The sequence below is a fragment of the Heterocephalus glaber genome, unplaced genomic scaffold (genome assembly GCF_053883595.1).
Source record: "Heterocephalus glaber isolate CG9 unplaced genomic scaffold, H.glaber_assembly_v1.0 deba00001553, whole genome shotgun sequence".
NCBI lineage: Eukaryota > Metazoa > Chordata > Mammalia > Rodentia > Bathyergidae > Heterocephalus > Heterocephalus glaber.
In genome coordinates this window covers 14,721,329-14,739,365 of record NW_028258344.1, presented here as the reverse complement: position 1 = coordinate 14,739,365, position 18,037 = coordinate 14,721,329, and the positions used below count along the sequence as shown (strand labels likewise).

Here is an 18,037-nt window from a genome sequence, read left to right as displayed (position 1 = left end):
TATGCCAGCCATAAAGGTTTGGCATTGAGCATTTCCTGGGGAAATGATGCTGGTGGTTAAGGATCCCAGATTTCACCAGGGGCCCTCACACCCCGCCCTGCAGTCTCTAGACTGGCCCCGCCCAGCAGACCTGTTCTACAGTCATGATTGGTTAAAAAGTGAAAAAGCTGCAAGTCCCTCCCTACTTAAAGTGGCTCTGGAGTTTGCCCTTGAAGCTTGTTTTATAAGCAGGTGTTTTATGTGTCACCATCATTGGTGGTGCAAATAGGACCAAGAGAACTGTGCCCACTTACTGTCCCAGGGAGCTCTGCTGAGGTAGCAGTGACCACCAGCCTAAGGCCCTGTTGGGACTGCAGGGTCATCAGGAGCACTGAGGTCACCCACCTTTCCAGCTAGCCCTGCAGGTTCTCAGCAGTTAGCTTCCACTCTTTCACTGCACCCCCAACCTCCCTACTGGAGTTGAACCTTGGGTCTGCACACAGAGCTACAACCCCAGCCATTTTTATTTTTGTTCTGCAACAGGATCTCCCTTAATTGCCTAGGCTGGGCTCAAACTTTGAATCCTCCTGCCTCAGCCTCCTAGTGTGCAGAGGTGATAGGCAGGTGCTACCACGCCTGGGTTCTTTCTTTCATTTTGATGTCTTGACAGCTGCCACTATTTCTAGAGTGGGAAGAATAGAATTTTTCAGAGCCCAATTATGAAAACATCATTGGTGATTAATCCTTAAAGTTGGATGTTAATGCCAGGTCTCTGCAGCAGCTGTTCTAAATTGCATTGAAATCATGAGTTGGGGAAACAGGATCTCAGCAGAAAGTGTATAGCAATGTCTTATATAAAGTGAAGTGTGAACCATATGGACAGCTGTAAATGTTTTAATCTTCTGAGGTTTACTGGATGGGACTATTCAGAGAGTGGCAGGCATGGATACTGTCACTCAGGTGTCCTGACATATGCTAGAGGGCAAGACAGTGACTCAATGTGACCCACCTTACTTACTGTCTAATGTGAGCAGCCCCTCCCTCCGTAAAAAGAATTTGTTTCAATCTCAGGTCTGTGACCCTACAGACTTAGAGGATCACAAAAGAGCCCATTGTTCGGCATTTCTTTTTTTGTTTTGTTGTTTTGTGGGGTTTTTTGTTTTGTTTGATACTGAGGATCGAACTCGGGGCCTTGCGCTTGCGCAGCAGGCGGCAAAACCACTGAGCTAAATCCCCAGCCCTGTTTTGTTTTATGAAACAAAGTCTTGCTATGCAGTTCCAGCTGGCCTTGAGCTCATGGTGATCCCCCTGCCTTGGCCTCTTGAGTGCTAGGATTACAGGCATGTGCTACCACACCCAGCTTGGCATTTCTGTATTTAAATATAATTGCACTAACTGGGGACAAGAAGAAATAAGTTTAAAGAGAATCCTTGAGTCACTTGCAGTTTCCTTTTTTTTTTTGGTACCAAGGATTGAACTCAGGACCTTGTGTTTGCCAGACAGGCGTGGTGCCACTGAGCTAAATGTTTGGCTCAGTTTCTAATTATTATTTAGGAAAGATAATTTTCTAATCAAAATTGTCTCACCTCTGAAACATAAAGCCTAGAGTATAGTCAGCCCAGATCTGTCAAAAATCAAGGTAGGGCCTGGTGTTTAGCTCAGTGGCACCATGCCTCCCTCGAAAGCTCAAAACAAAGGTACACAGGTATTTTTCACCCAGATACACACACATACATATTCAGTGAATATATTTTTCTTAATGAAATCCAGTCCTTGGTCTCACCTTCCCTTCTCTCTCTCCTAAAAATCCCACCAAAAATACTGCTTCACAGAGCAATTTTAACATCAAAAACATTGCAACTTGAAAAGTTACCACAGGAAGTGTGCATTACCTAAATTTAGATCAAAGTTAGATTGAGAAAAAATTGATTCTTCCTGTTCTCCTTCATGATTCCAAATACCAGTGAATTGAATCTTCTGTCACCTGCTGCACACATTTATTGAGGACTTTTAATTTCCAGGAAATATAGTAAGTTATTTAGTGAGGTAAAACAGTGAACCTGAACTGCATTTGACTGTCTTGTTACTTTGATTCAGAAAAAAGCCATTAACTGAGTGTGTGTTTAATCTATTACTAACTTATTAAGGACAGGAAATGCTTCAGTGGTGCTACAATACCTAAAATAGTATTTTTTACTGGTTAAAGTATTTAAACAAGGTATGTTTTTTTACGGCATTTCCTAACCAACAGGAAACAGAAACAGTGACAGAAAAATTTCCAGTATGTTTACCGACTTAAGTCATATGCTTCTTTACACAATGGAGAATGGTTGATACCTAACCAAGTATACTCTTACATTCTTTCTAGTAGTCCTGAGACACTTATGTGGGTTTGGAAATAATCTAAAAAGCATTCCTTCTTAGTATTTGATTCCACCAGAAAGGTAAACCCTGTTTTAGACCGGTGGAAGCTGGGTGTGGTGGTACATACCTGTGATCCCAGTATGAGGAGGCTGAGGCAGGAGAACTGAGGAAACTTCAAGGCCAGCCTGGGCTGCATAGCTAGACTGGCAAGGAAAAAAAAAAGAACTGGTAATGTCCTGAAGTTTTTCCTCCAAATGTGGTAGAATGGTATTACTATTTCTTAACAATTTTCTGTTGGGCGAGTATGGTGAAATTACATTTTCTGTTTAAAATATTATTAAAGCTACTTTGTTGGAATACTTTTTATTAAAATGTATGTGCTCTTTTCCTTTAAAGAACAAATTGACTTGAAACAAAAAATTGTAAAACCAGAAAAATGAAAAATTAAAGTGAAGTTGTCCTATTTTTCATTTTGTAGAACTTTTATAAAAATCTTTCTGACTCATTTTCTGCCTGAAATAGTTTAAACTAACTACTCAAATTGATGTGGCTAATTTGAGCATTCAAATAGATGCCTAAGCAAAACTTTGAAGCATCTTGGCAAAGCATTTTAAAGGAAGGCATTAATCTTTTTGTCTTGCAAAGAAACTGCCTAACAAAGGGGAGAAGGATAGAACTTTGGATGAGAATTACAAGTTACAAAAATGTAGAAGGAGAAATTTTTTTATTAGAAACTTCATACAATCAAATTCATCCCTTTCAGATAATGTTAAATGTGTACTCCACAAATTGACAAGGAATAAACACAGGCCAAGCTATATTATCTGTAGTAGGGGAAACTACATAATACATTTTCACATGGTAAGCTTGAATGAATTCAAACAGTATCCATAGTTATGAATCTCCATAGAACCAATTTCATTTTGCTATATAACCCCAAGAGAATCCTGCTTGTCTTTTTAAAAATGTATGTTTCATTACTTATCAGAGCCAGGCTAGTGCAACACTGGATTAAGGAAGTTAACTCGTGTGTGTGTGTGTGTGTGTGTGTGTGTGTGTGTGTGTGTGTGTGAGAGAGAGAGAGAGAGAGAGAGAGAGAGAGAGAGAGAGAGAGAGAGAGAGAGAGAGATATCCTAGGAATCAAAGCCAGGGCCTGTGCGGGAGTTAGGTCTGAAGTGTTTGAGTTTGGCCTGCCGTTTTGCTCAGAGTATGTGCCCTAGTGGTGTCTAACGTAGAGACTAGAGTTTGTTGGGTGTGGTTCCCTTGCAGCTGTAATAGTCTGAACATGTGACTCGAGGCTTTTGCAATGCAGCGCAGCCCCTACCTGTACCACTTCATTCAGGGTCAAAGAAACAATGATGTCCTGCCACCCTGGAGGAAAAGTTATGTCCCCCTTGGAGGGAGCTGCAGTACTGTGCCTTCCTGAGGAGCTTCAGGATTGTTTTGTCTATCTGTACTTTCGGGTGCAACTTTGAAACCCACCCTTATCTAAGACATACTCTCCCATAGAGCTTTTCATTTTTTTGTTAGAAATGGGTGGCAAGGGCTGGGGATTTAGCTCAGTGGTTCTACCACCTGCCTCGCAAGCTCAAGGTCCCAAGTTCAATCCCTGGTACCAAAAAAAAAAAAAAAAAAAACAGAAATGGGTGGCAAGACAATGTTCTTATAATTGCTCTAACCTCCCATTAGGAATTTCCTGGAAAAATGGATCTCCACAATTTACCAAGTTATTGTCTCTGAGAAAAATCAAATGAAATGTCACTTAAAGCTGGGTGTGGGGCACTTGCCTGTAATACCAATATTCTAGGTGACTAAGGCAGGAAGATCACAGGGACCAGCCCAGCCTGGGCAATTTAGCAAATTAGTGGGACTATCTCAAATGGGTCTGGAGATGTAGGTCAGTGGGAAGACCCTGGTGAATCCCTAGTACTGTTTTTTTTAAGGGGGCAGGGGGGTCACTTCATCCATCCTTCCTAACTTGAGAAATATATCCGGTCAAAAGATACCCTAATAGAGATTTTAAATCTGCCATAAGTTGCAAAAATCTTAGCAAATCTGTCTTGCACATAGAGGATAGGAATTGTGCATATTACTAAAATGTAAGCCTTTATGCTGTAAGTGCAGCTCATTACCAGGTGTGTGGTGTGTACTTCTTTTAATTTGCCAGTTCTGAGGGAAAGGGCTAGTCCTGGACAAGGACTAGAGTTCATCCACTGACTCTGAGCAAACTGCCTGTTTCCCTCCTACCCATCAAGAAAAATCATTCTTAGCATGTTCTTTTTTTTTTTGGTACCAGGGATCAAACTCGGGTCCTTGCGCTTGTGCAGCCAGCTTCGAAACCACTGAGCTAAATCCCCAGCCCTCTTAGCACGTTCTTAACTAGAAAGGAATCCTAGCATCTAGTTTCTTGTGTGACTGTGATGTCTGAATTTAAATTCTGGCACATAGATAGGTTCCACTTAAAAGAGTACCTGTGAAATCAGCTTCCTGGAAAAAGAAAAGTGCCAGGTATAAAATAGTGATACATATTACTATACCGTTGGTATTTGAAATTGAATTTAAAACAGGGAGACTGTAAGAAAGACTTCTGTGAAATCAAATTACCATTATGTTGAGGAGCAGCCAGTTTTTGTACTGTTTTCCTACACTTTGTCACCTAAGCTGTGATTGAAAAAGCCACTGTCATTTGAAACTGAAAGTGCAGGCAGAAAAAAGGTACAGCTCAAATTGAAAAAGCATTACTTAGCTAGTTGATTCAAGCTTATTTTGTGCCTGACACCATCCCCACACCCTTGGAGTAAAAAGCCCTAAAAGCAAATGGCCATTTGCTAAACTCTTGAGTGAGTGCAAATTCAGATCAGTTTATGCCAGTTTTCTTTGTTGTTGTTGTCCATTGGTAGGGAGCCTTAACAGTAAAACCTCAACTTAACAATAGACCTGAACTGTTAGTAATTGGAAATATACATACAATTAATTGGATGATTAGCAAAAATAAAGGGGCATTTGTGAATTACCAATTGATCACAATGTGGGAAGTTCGCCCTCTTTCTAATTTAGTCATCTCTCTTTTTCTTGATACAGTAGGGAATTCAGGATCCAGAGATTAAGTTACTTGTTCTTTGTCAATTTAATTTTTAGAAAATGATTAGCAACTCTTGGGCCTGAGGTGCACATATGTCTGCATTTTTGTCTGGCTGTGGTGTCTTACACCAGTCAGGTCTGTAATACCAAAGAAGTCTTGGAGCACACTCTTGGAGTAGGCCTGGATAAACTTTTGTTTGTTAACCACAGCCTGGCAGTGAGCTGGACAACTTGGAGGAGATTTTGGATGATTTGCAGAATAGTCAATTACCACAGCTTTTCCCAGACACGAGGCCAGGCGCCCCTGCTGGATCAGTTGACAAGCAAGCCATCATCAATGACCTCATGCAGCTCACAGCTGAAAACAGCCCGGTTACACCTGTTGGAACCCAGAAAACAGCATTGCGAATTTCACAGAGCAGTGAGTATGAGATATTGCTGGTTTCACCAAGAGATTCCCATATAAACACTATCAGGAACAGAGCTTATTAAAGTATGATACAAACAGCTTAGTCACTTAGTGGTTTTTGTGGTCAAATAGCACCATCTACTGTCCGAGTCCTTCACAAGTGGTATTCAAAATGGATTGTGGTAATGTAGTCAACACGGTGCATGCTGGGAGATAAATCTAGGTTGATAAAGTTCCTCAGCTGATTGTTATGTATCCCTTCATTTCAGTTACTACCTTAAGACATGCATTTGAAGTTGTCCAATAGTTCTGAATAGACGAAAATACTTTTTTCTGTAGCAGGGCCATATGTATACAGATAGATAACCTCTTCAGTGTTGGTGAACAAAACGACAGTTTTTCTTCAAATACACTTTGACTCAATATTGGCAGCATTTGTTCTCAAATCAAAAATGGCAGCCATCAGCCCCATCATAGAATATCTTTTAATTACTAGGTGTTTTATCAAGTGATTTGTGCCCATTTTGAAAAGAATAAAGCAAAATAAAGATGAGTTTTTGCCTGGTATCTCTTCAAACCTGACTATTTTGGGGGGAGAACAGGATCAATTACAGACCCGGAGAGATGACAAAGTGAAAGAATTGAAATGGGGGTAAGAAACACACTAAAAATTTGTGCTTATTAATTAGGGAAGTAAAGAAGGACTGTGTGGGGACTCATGGCTCCTCCTCTGTCTGTAGCTCCCGATTCTATTCAGATTATCAAGTAGTAACCAGATAATTAAGTGTGGACATAATTCCCACTCTGAGCCTTAATTTGTCTAAATACTTTATGTCTACTATGGATTGTAAGAAATTACTTTAACTGCTATTCAGACTATATTTATGTAATTCATAGAAAAGTACTTGATATTATCTAATAATTTAGTAGCATAAATTGTCATTTACATCTTAGTATTTTAAAGTTTAATAACATTGTTATCAATTTAATGATTGTAGTGCTTAATACACAGTAAATTCTTGTGAACTAACCATAAAAACCGTATAAATGTATCCAGAATTCAAAGAAGCTGTACTTAAAAGAAGAAGCTGTAATTTAATGCTGCATCAGATTACACAGTGTACATACAAAAGACTTTTAACATCCAATGAAGAGCATCCACTTTTAATTCTAATCCTAGGAAAGTCCAATTAGGAAATGGTACTTTAATTCCCAAACCACACGTGTGGGTTTTGTTCTGTATGCAAGACATGTTTATAACTTCATTACTACGAAAAAGTAATACTCCTATGTTTGAATAACCTAACATGGAAAATTATATTAATGATTTACTTAGCAGACGTAGTTGAATATTAAAAATTACTGTGGAGAAGCCAGATGTAAATAGAGCATGGCTGTAATCCTAGCACTTGGGAGGCTGTGGCAAAATGACTAAGTTCAAAAGCAGCCTGGGCTACATAGACCCTGTCTCCAAAGGCGAGGGGTGGGGTAACATGGTAAATAACATGCATGTGAGTCTTCTTTTTTTTTTGCAAGATCATCAAGAATTATGACTTGCTGATTAGATCATATGTTACATTTTGGTGCTGCTTGTTTTTTATCTGTGATTTTTGTCTTGCACATAGGTAGTTGATACCTAACTTGCAGATCTTTGTTATTTTACAAAACAACATTTTCCCTAAACACTACTAGTGTTAATATTCTTTTCCATTATCCTGTAATAACCTCTAATTTTTATTTGTTTTCTCCTTAGCTTTTAATAACCCACGACCAGGGCAACTGGGCAGGTTATTGCCAAACCAGAATTTACCACTTGACATCACATTGCAGAGCCCAACTGGTGCTGGACCTTTCCCACCAATCAGAAACAGTAGTCCCTACTCAGTGATACCTCAGCCAGGAATGATGGGTAACCAAGGGATGATAGGAAACCAAGGCAACTTAGGGAATGGTAGCACAGGTAAGGGCTGGAATGCACTGTTCTTTATTGGTGGGTTATTTCACTTCATGATGTATTCATCCACATCAAACTAGTAGAGTTTTTTCATTGAGCATGTTAGAAACTAACCTGTGAAAATAAGAAAATGCTACAGGTTTTCAGTGTGAGAGTGCCATATCAGAAACCATTTCAGTAAGCTAGCCATTTTATTCTATGATTGTTACTTTGATGAGGTTTCTGATCATTAGTCGTCTAATGTAGGCTTCACTTCTACCCCAGTTACTATTCCAAACACAAAGGATGTTTGTAAATAATTTGGTCATTACTGGTTTGTTTGTTGTTGGTTTTTTTTGGTACTGGGGATCAAACTTGGGTCCTTGTGCTTGCGGGTCAGGCGGCAGAACCACTGAGCTAAATCCCCGCCCCTGGTCATTGCTAGTTTCCAGTGGTAATCTGTAGATGACTGTGAAACCTACTGACAATTTGTACTTAACAGAATTTCAAATTGAAAGCTTAAAATTCAACCAGACTTTCATACTTCTAAGTGATCCATTTCTCATTCAGAAAAATATCAATTAAAAGTGAAGAACTTTAGTTGTGCTTCGGGATGGGTGCCTCTAGTCCAGGCTGCCTGGGGTGCTGAGGCAGAGGGTCTCTTGAGCCCATGAGTTGTAGGCCAGCTGGCGCCATGTGATGAGACCCCATGTCAAAGAAAAGTAAAGAATTGTAAATAGTGATATGCCCGGCCTGATAAGTTTCAGATCTGATCCGTGGCTCCATTTCTGAAGATAAAGGAAGTTGCCTGTGATCTGGTGTGGACTTTGGCCTACTGTAATTTCAGTTGTCTGCCAAATTCCCCCTGCACACTTTCGCAGAAGGTACCATATTACCAAGCTGTCATCCAGATGCAGACCTAAAATCATTGCTGCAGCAGTGATTGCCATCACCACCACATCCTGGACCTTAGAACATCTCTTTATTAGCTGGGTGTGGTGGTGCTCACCTATAATCCCAGCACTCTGGGAGGCTAGACAAGTTTAAGTTTAGACTTAACAACTTACTGAGACCCTGTCTCAAAATTTTAAAACGGCTGGAGGAGTAGCTTAGGTACCCCTGGGTACCATGCCATGTACCACACATACATACTATCTACTAGCCATTTACTTAGCTCTTTTTATGGCATAGAAGGATGCTGACTTTTCTAATATAGGCTTGCTCACATTTAACAGCTTTCTTTCTTTGTCTCGAGGAGGTACTAAAAGGTACTAGAGACAAAAGGCATAGAAATAGATATTATAAAAAAGAAATTAGGGCCGGGGATTTAGCTCAGTGGTTTCACCACCTGCTGCGCAAGTGCAAGGACCCGAGTTCGATCCCCAGTACCAAAAAAATAAACAATAAAAAAATAAAAATAAAAAAGAAATTATAGTTGTGGATCTTTTTAATTCTTAGTTTAGTCTGTAACCTATCCATTGTCATTTAGGTAGTTAACTGGATATAAAAGTTCCATGTGTACCGGGGATTTAGCTCAGTGGTTCCGGAGCCTGCCTCACAAGTGCAAGGTCCCGAGTTCCATCCCCGGTACCAAAAAAAAAAAAGTTCCATGTGAGGGCTGGGGATTTAGCTCAGTGGTTCCCGTGCCTGCCTCCCAAGCGGAAGGTCCTGAGTTCTATCCCTGTTACCAAAAAAAAAAAGTTCCATGTGAGCCAAGGATTTAGCGCAGTGGCACTGCACCTGCCTGGCAAGGTCCTGAGTTGGATCCCTGGTAACGGATGCGGGGGGGGTGGTTTCCATGTGAGGGAAAAAGGTAGATTTGTAACATTCTGTTATTGGTAATGGATTTATCGGAATCATGAACTGTGTTGTATTAGTTTTTCCATTGAACAGATAATTATTTCTTGCCTGCCATATGTGCCAGGCACATATGCTTGATTAATTTGTATGTTCTTAGAAATGGTACCATATTGATTTTGTTATTTTAAGATAAAATACTGATTTGTATAAAATTCTACAAGAGCAAAGGAGCTCATGATTTATTAAGGGTGACTCCTCAGCAGAATACAAGTTCTGAGTTGTAGGGATCTTATATAGTAAGTTGGGAGTTTCCTGAATTAAAATCTGGGTAGTCTAGGGCTGGGGATTTAGCTCAGTGGTTCTGCCGCCTGCCTCACAAGCACAAGGTCCTGAGTTCAATCCCCAGTACCAAAAAAAAAAAAAATCTGGGTAATCTAGAAATTAGTGCTGTCTGGGCTATGCAGGTCATATGGTGCCCTCACTCTGCTTTCAAAAACAAAACAAACAAGAGTCTGTCCGAATTACTGTATTAGCATTGTCAAATTAGGGTCTCTCTTCTGCTTTCTAATCTTGTTATATTATTTAAATCGACTTACAGAAAATAAAATGCCTTTTCTCTCATAGTATCTTTGGATAGTTCCAAAATAATCTTAAAATGGTTTTTCAAATATTAATATTGTTCTAACTTTTTAAATCTTGACTAATTACCCTTTTTGTCATCCTCAATACATTTCTCATTTCACAAGAAACACCCAAGATACGTGCTTTCTACTTATTAAATGTACTTGATTTTTATCAAAGTTACAGTGAAGAAAAGCAAGCTATGTATTTGAAAGTAAAACCTTTGTACACACATCATTAAACATTTCACATTTCATTTGAGTGTTTTCCCCTTCAGAATGTCAGGTCTTAGCCAGTGTTCTGCCATTGCCAGCGTCTCAGGGACCAGGCCAGATCTTTGCAGGCCAGGACAGAGGAGACATTGGATCCTGCTTGGCAGTGCTGTGCTCTTACTGTTAGGTGTTCTCAGATAACTGTTAAAATCTGCAGCGCAGCTGTGCATGATGATATACACCTATGATCCCAGCACTCGGAAGGCTGAGGCAGGAGGATCACTCCAAGTTCAAGGCTAGCCTAACTACATAGTGAGACCCTGTCTATAAAAAAAAAAATTATTATTTTTTTTTTAAGAACAGAAGTCTTTTCACAAATCTGTCCTAACCCATTCTAGATGTATATAATCAGGAAGGCAGTGGTCCTTTGCCTTGACTGTGAAGAGCTATAGTGAATATCTGAAAGATCCTTTAGTTTCGCTATCAGAGGCTGTCCTTGATCGGTTTTGAAGTTTACCAAATTTTAATACTCTGAAAAGGTTTTGAAGATTTAGAAGTCTTGTGTAGGTTTGATGTTATATTCTCAAATTTTGCTTTATAATCAAAATTGTATTGATTATCAGTTTTTACCTTGTTCCTTTTAATCTCACCTCCATTTGGAAAGTAAAGCATTGACGTGTGTCAGCTAATGTGATTCACTTCCTGAGGAAGGAAGTTGAGGTTATCCACTGGCCCAGAGCACCTGTTTCTAAGTACACGTGGGAACAATTTTAACAGCTTTTCCAAACTATAAAGAGTGCCAAGTTCATGTTGTAAAAACTTCATAGTAATTGTCAATTCTTGTTTCTTAGCCCAGGGCCCTTGTCTGCCCCATTGAGGGTGTTAGCTCTTGGGCCACGTGTGGATTACAGAATGATTGTCTATAACAAGTAAAATAGGATGTGTTCAGGTATGCTAAATATGTTGTCAGTGGCTGCATCTCTCAGCTTTCTTTGCCTTGCATGCAGGGATGATGGGTAGTAATGCTTCCCGGCCCACCATGCCATCTGGGGAATGGGCATCGCAGAGTTCAGCTGTCAGAGTCACCTGTGCTGCTACCACCAGTGCCATGAACCGGCCAATCCAAGGAGGTATGATTCGGAACCCAACAGCTAGCATCCCCATGAGACCCAACAGCCAGCCTGGCCAAAGACAGATGCTTCAGTCTCAGGTCATGAACATAGGTAAGGCAGTCCAGTGTACTTTGTTTACAGTCTTTCTGCTTCCTTTAAATGCAGTTAAAAGCTCTGTAAGTTCTTTCAGGTCTTGTTCCTGAATTGCAGTTTAAGCCTCCTGAGTAAAGCTGTCATAAGTGGGATTTTGCGGGAACTCTTTTGTGGTCTTTTATTTTCATTAAATTACTCGTTCACCTTTGGGGGAAAAGTGAATGAGAATGTCACAGTATAAACGCTATACATGTGATATTTTAAAGAAAGAAAAGGTTTAGTGGTATAGCCATAGCTTGTAACTGCTTTTAGGCTTTTAACTGGTCATCAGTAGCCTCCCAGGACCTTAAATGAGGATTCCTGGGCCACCACTTTAGGCTCTTAAATCATATAACATCACACAGAATTTGAGCATTACTAGAATTCAGCTACACGTTATTAAAATCAGTAATCATACATTGTATGACAGCATTCATGTGTAATGCCCAGCACAGACAAATCTGTAGAGACAGAAAACAGTGTGGCTGCAATAGGACTGGTGGACTTAAGGGAGGGACTTACCCTAATGGTGAGGGATTTTGTTTTAGAATGAAAGTATTCAGAAATTGATTCTGGTGATGATTGTACAACCCTGAATACAGTATACTGAAGCCCATTGAATCATACACTTTATTGTTTTTTCTGTTTGTTTGTTTGTTACCGGGGATCAAACTTGGGTCCTTGCACTTGGGAGGCAGGCAGCAGAGCCACTGAGCTAAATCCCCGGCCCTGAATCATATACTTTAAATGTATGGATTTATGGTATATGAGTAATCTCAATAAAGTTGTTGCATTAAAAAATTTTGTGGTCACTGCAGCTCCTGCTTGAGGTTATTTTCTTTTTCTTTTTCTTTTTCTTTTTTTTGTACCAGGGATGGAACTCAGGCCCTTGAGGTTATTTTCTTTTTTTGTTGTTTTTTTTGTTTTGTTTTGTTTTTTGGTACCGGGGATCGAACTCGGGACCTTGCCTTGCAAGGCAGGTGGCAGAACCACTGAGCTAAATCCCTGGCCTTGAGGTTATTTTCTTAATGATTGACATATTAACCTTCCTCTTATCATGTATATTAGTGTGATTCAGACCATCAGTGTTTATGCACTTTTAATGTAGATACTGCACAGTGAGTAAGAGCTAAGTCATTCATGGAAAAAACGCCAGGCTTGTTTTGACAAGATAACAGAATTGTCATGCAAACTCTGGCACTTCAGGTTTTCTTACCTTGTTCCTTCATTGCCCAGCACATTTTGGCTTATTATCTCTAGGAGCTGACTTACATTGTCTTTCTACATAGAATATACTGGAGTAATAAGTAATTTCCAAACTTAAATTCATATCATTTGAGGGTTTGTGGCCTTATAAAATGTTTAAAAATACCTAGATTTCTATGCAAAATTAAACTAAGATTTTTTTTTTTCTTTGATACTGGGTATGGAACTCAAGACCTTGTATTTGCTAAGCAGGTATAGCAGCACCACTAAGAAATTTTTTTTTTAATATTTATTTTCTCACTTTTAAATTATAGTAAGAAAACCCTGATATCTAGAAATTAAAATTTATTCTCAGTCTTCGCTGGCTTTTGAGCTTTAGATATTGCTCTATAAACTTTATTGTGTAGCTGAATTTCTCTGATTTTTAAAGTCAAAAAAGCCATGAACTCAACAGAAAATTTGCTGTTGTAATGCTAGGAGAGTTACAGCCATTGATGATAACATAATAAGAGAAAAACTCCTATCATCCACTAGCTTTTATGCCTCTGGAAGACCTTCTGAGGAGTATGTTTGTGCTGTGTGGCTTCCCTTTGCCTGCCTGACTCTGGAGGGAGATCTAAGATACAGCAAAAGTTTAGGCCCAAGTGACCTAAATCAGCACTTTTTTGTTTGTTTGTTTGTTTGCAATACCCGGGATTGAACTCAGGAACTTGGCGCTTACAAGGCAGGCGAGGCACCACTGAGTTAAATCCCCGTCCCAAACAATTTTCTTTTTTTTCTTTTTTTTTGTACCGGGGATCGAACTTGGGTCCTTGCACTTGAACAGCAGGCGGTGAAACCACTGAGCTAAATCCCCGGCCCCCAACCAACATTTTTTGAAAGTATATTCCAAGCCTGGCGTGGTGGCACATGCCTGTAATCCCAGCACTTGGGAGGCAAAGTCAGGAAGATCCCCAAAAGTTTGAGGCCAACCTGGCCAGCCTGAACTACAAAGGGAGACTTTGCCTCAAAAAAACAAAAAGTATAGGCCAGGTTCCCACTGCCTTTCAGGACACCTGCAAGCCCCAAACTCCTTTCATCATCATAAACAGATGCTGCTTGCCTTCTGCATGTTACTCTGTCCCGAGTGTCCGGTGGGATTTTCTAGAGGCCCCGTGCTGTGTGGCATTATTGCAGTTGATGGAGTAGCAAAGCAGATGGGAGATTCTGCTGTCTTTTGTTCATCCAGACATCAGAGCAACTGACAATGTCAGTAAAATGAGCTTTTTTTACATTTTTCATCTTAAAGTGTTGCTTCTATTAACGTACAGCTCTTTTTGTTTGTTGCAGTGTGCTTTGAATCCATGGAGCACTGAGCTCCATTTCCAGCCCCTTTATTTGTGTATTTTTATTATTTATTAAATTGACCATGCCAGTCTCAAACTGATTTCTGGGTAGGTAACATTACAGACATGCTCCACACCTAGTTAATTGATTTATTTTTATGATTTTTAAGTGAATTACATTTTTTTCTAGTTTCATTTTCCTGCACAGTAAATACTGCTGAGGTATAATGCACATGAACAAAAACTAAGAGCACAGTATAGAGGGTTCTGTTAGAGCTTCTATTCATTCCCAGAAATGGGTGATTAACCTTGGTATTATTGCCTTTATTTCTATTTCAAACCAAAAGTTCATCTTATATTCACCAATATAATTGTCATTGTCTCTGTCTTTTGCATTTCCCATTAACCAGATATTTCATTTCTTTTTTGAACTCAGGACCTTGTGCTTACAAGACAGTTGGCGGAACCACTGAGCTAAATCCCTGGCCCTTCATTTTATATTACATAGCACAAATAGATGCTTCCTTGATTATATAATGTAAGGCTTTTTTTGTTCTCTTTTTCTTTTTTTTCCCCCTCCCTTTTCAGGGCCATCTGAATTGGAGATGAATATGGGGGGACCTCAGTATAGCCAACAGCAAGCTCCTCCAAATCAGACTGCCCCATGGCCTGAAAGCATCCTACCTATAGACCAGGCATCCTTTGCCAGCCAGAACAGGTGAGTCCTGAGATCCAGGATTGCTGAAAGAGTAGTGACCACGAGTTCTGTGAGTTGTTTTAGACCCATGCCTGAAGTTTGTTTCTTCTTGGTAGTTTGTACCTGATGTATTTTTGTTTATTGAGAACATACCAACTACTGGATAGGGAAGGAAAGGGCTAGGAAGGCGCCACAGGAAATCAGCAAATCTAGGACTTGCCTTTAAACAAGTTGCAGGTGAGTTAGAAAATAAATATGAGGACTAGGGATTTAGCTCAGTGGTTTCGCCGCGTGCTGTGCAAGCGCAAGGACCCAAGTTCAATCCCTGGTTCCAAAAAAAAAAAAGAAAAATATCCATACTGATGTAACAGGAGATAGTGTCCAGTAAAAGTGCCACAAGGGAAATCAGCCAGGTTTCTAGAGCCTGTCCAACTGGGATGACTGGAGAAGGCTGCAGCGTCTTGAAGAAAAAGTATGATTCTAAGAGGCAGAGATGACGGGGACGATGCAGCCAGCAAAGCAGCATCTTGGAGGCCCATAGGCTTCAGAAGGGACGATTTATGTTTAGGGTAACAGGAACTCATCTCAGAGGATTTTGGCCAGGAGAATAGAGTATAACAGGGTATAAAAGAGAATTCAGATTCTTCTCATTAAGTTGTTGAAATTTTTTGAAAAGTGATGTGGTATAGGATCAAATTTGATTTTGTTACTCTGATTTTAATCACTTCTGTCTTTTTAACTGATCATTTCTATTTGCTTTTGTCATATTTTTTTGTCTTTGCGTATTGTAATTTTACTACAGTGTACCTAGGCATAGATTTACTTATCTTCTTTGTATTTTGATATGTGCTATTTCATTTATCTGTGGATTCTTGTTTTTTATCAGTTCTGGAAAATTTGTAGCCACTTCCTCTTTATATTACTGCCTTTTCCATTTTCTTTATTCATTTCTGGGGTTCTGATATTAAATCTCTTAAAATATCTTCTGATATTAAACCTGTTAAAAGTTCTGTTTTTTAAAAAAAAGTTCTGGGGCCGAGGATTTAGCTTAGTGGTTCTGCAGCCTGCCTTGCAAGCACAAGGTCCCGAGTTCAATCCCCGGTACCAAAAAACAAAACAAAACAAAAAAAGTTCTGGCCCCAGGATTTAGCTCAGTGATGCTGCTGCCTGCCCTGCAAGCGCAAGGACCCAAGTTCAATCCCTGGTACAAAAAAAAAGTTCTATTTGCCTGCTCATTTTTCTTAGTCTCTTGTTGCTTATTTTTATTATTCTATATTTATACCTTTAAACATTACATTCATAGTTATTTTCTAGATTTCTTGATTCAGTAATTTCCATGTGTAGACTTCCATGTGTAGGGGTTCTAAATCTCACTCTTGACTCTTACTTAGTGTTGGCCTGCTCCTCTTTATGTTTGGTACTCTTTAATTGGGAGTTTATATTTGATCTTAACCAGTGAAGTAAGTGTGGTCTGAACTGAGGACACTTTTCTTGAGTGAAGATTCATGTGGGCCCTCTAAGGGGAAGGGGTCACTACTCCCTTGGGTCTCTTGCTGGTTCCCTATGACCAGCACAGCACTCTCAGGTTAGCTCTTGTGCCTGAGACGTCTTTGCTGTGGCCCAGCGCCCCAGCTCTCTTTTGCTTAATAGCATAGAAAAGCACCTGTCCCCAGTAGCTCAGGGATGCTTGAGTTTCAGCTCTTAAGCAGTTTGGATTGGCTTTGTGTTTGCCTCTTGGAGAGTTGTGCTGTGGGAACCCAACATCACCATTGTGTCGTAAAAAACAGGTCGCACTGGGTTTTGGCAGGGCACCTTGAGACCAAGCGATAGTGTTGCTCAAGCAAGAAGGGCAGGGGGAAGGTAAAGAGGCCACGGGGAATGGGTCAGAACCTCAAGCAGGAGGCAGTGTGGGAACAGGAAGGGTGCTGGCAGGGTATTCTGTGCTGCTAACTTGCTAGAAAACTTAACCAGGCGTGGTGGTGCACACCTGTTATCCCCACACTCAGGAGGCTGAGGCTAAGGCGGGAGGATCACCATGAGATCAAGGCCACCCTGGACCACATAGCGAGGCCCTGTCTCAGGAAACTAAAAAGAAAAATGAAAACTTACACTTCTAAGATTATTACTGAAGGAGCTTTGCCTGGAGGCTCTTAAGGGTTTTAATCAGTGGTTTAGTGCGGACCTTACTGCAGGGTAATCTTTCAAGGATTAATCAAGTCCAAACTGATCTGATATCATTGCCAAACTCAAATTTCTTAAAGATGGAATATATTTACAGAGCTTCTTCTTAATGCAGGGGGGAAAAAACTGCAGGTTTCAGATTGAATGCTGCTGTAGGAGGCAGTGCTTTCATTGTGTTGGCACTGCCCAGGCTTGGAATTCTGTGGAGGGCATGCTTTTCTTTCTGTATATTGAGGGGGTAATGAGATAATCTGAGTACTCAGTAATTGCAAACAGCAACAACAGTGACGTAGCGGAATATGGGCCCACCAGTAATGTGGGAGAAAAAATTAGGAGCAAGTTATTTCACTCAAAGAAAAATACATTAAGGAAGAAAAAATACATTAAGGAAACTTGGATAATTGTGGTAGGGAGATGAGGAAGGAATAGTGCTCGCCGGCTGCATTCTGCTCAGCTAGGGCAGAAGTAGGTGGCTGCTGTCTCTAAACCTCACTGCCCAAGAGTCACCTCTGGGGGCTCATTAAAATGCAGGTTTCAGCTGTAGGATTAAATTGGGTCCAGGATTCTGCATTTTTAACAGACCTCAGGCAATGCTAGCACCACTGGTCCTCCCACTGTGCTTTGAGTAAGATCCAGGCAGCAGAAAGAGGGCAAACTGCAACTGAGTCCAGCCGGCTCTGCCTGACACCCAAGGGCGGCAGTCAGAAAGCATGGCACACGAAGCCACAAGTGCACCTGCAGTAAACACACACAGTTGCCATGCTTGGACACTGGTTTCTCATGGTCCTTCCAGATCATTGATTCTAATTTCATGCTGTCACTGAGTAGTAGCCCTTTTCTAGATGCAGTTATTTGCTGTGTCAGAAACCCACCCATTCCCATGAAAACCTGTACAGAATACAGATGCATAGTGATTGAATCTTGTGTCTGATCGTTTTGGGATGAAATGTCAAAGACCAGTTTCTAAGGAGAACTAAGGCCAATG

General features: G+C 40.3%; 1 protein-coding gene across 17 annotated transcripts in view; it reads left to right on the top strand.

Moving 5' to 3' along the window:
• Ncoa2 (nuclear receptor coactivator 2) overlaps positions 1 to 18,037 on the top strand; it is a 279,931-nt gene that overhangs the window by 237,547 nt on the left and 24,347 nt on the right. For 14 of the 17 annotated variants that reach the window (XM_087190446.1, XM_087190438.1, XM_087190448.1 and 11 more), the window contains 4 exons: positions 5,635 to 5,845; positions 7,587 to 7,793; positions 11,407 to 11,622; positions 14,763 to 14,892. In XM_087190446.1, coding sequence (XP_087046572.1) covers positions 5,635 to 5,845; positions 7,587 to 7,793; positions 11,407 to 11,622; positions 14,763 to 14,892 — 764 coding nt within the window. The remainder of the gene's footprint in view (positions 1 to 5,634; positions 5,846 to 7,586; positions 7,794 to 11,406; positions 11,623 to 14,762; positions 14,893 to 18,037) is intronic. The other 3 variants (XM_004842067.4, XM_087190449.1, XM_087190450.1) reach the window with 1 other exon arrangement.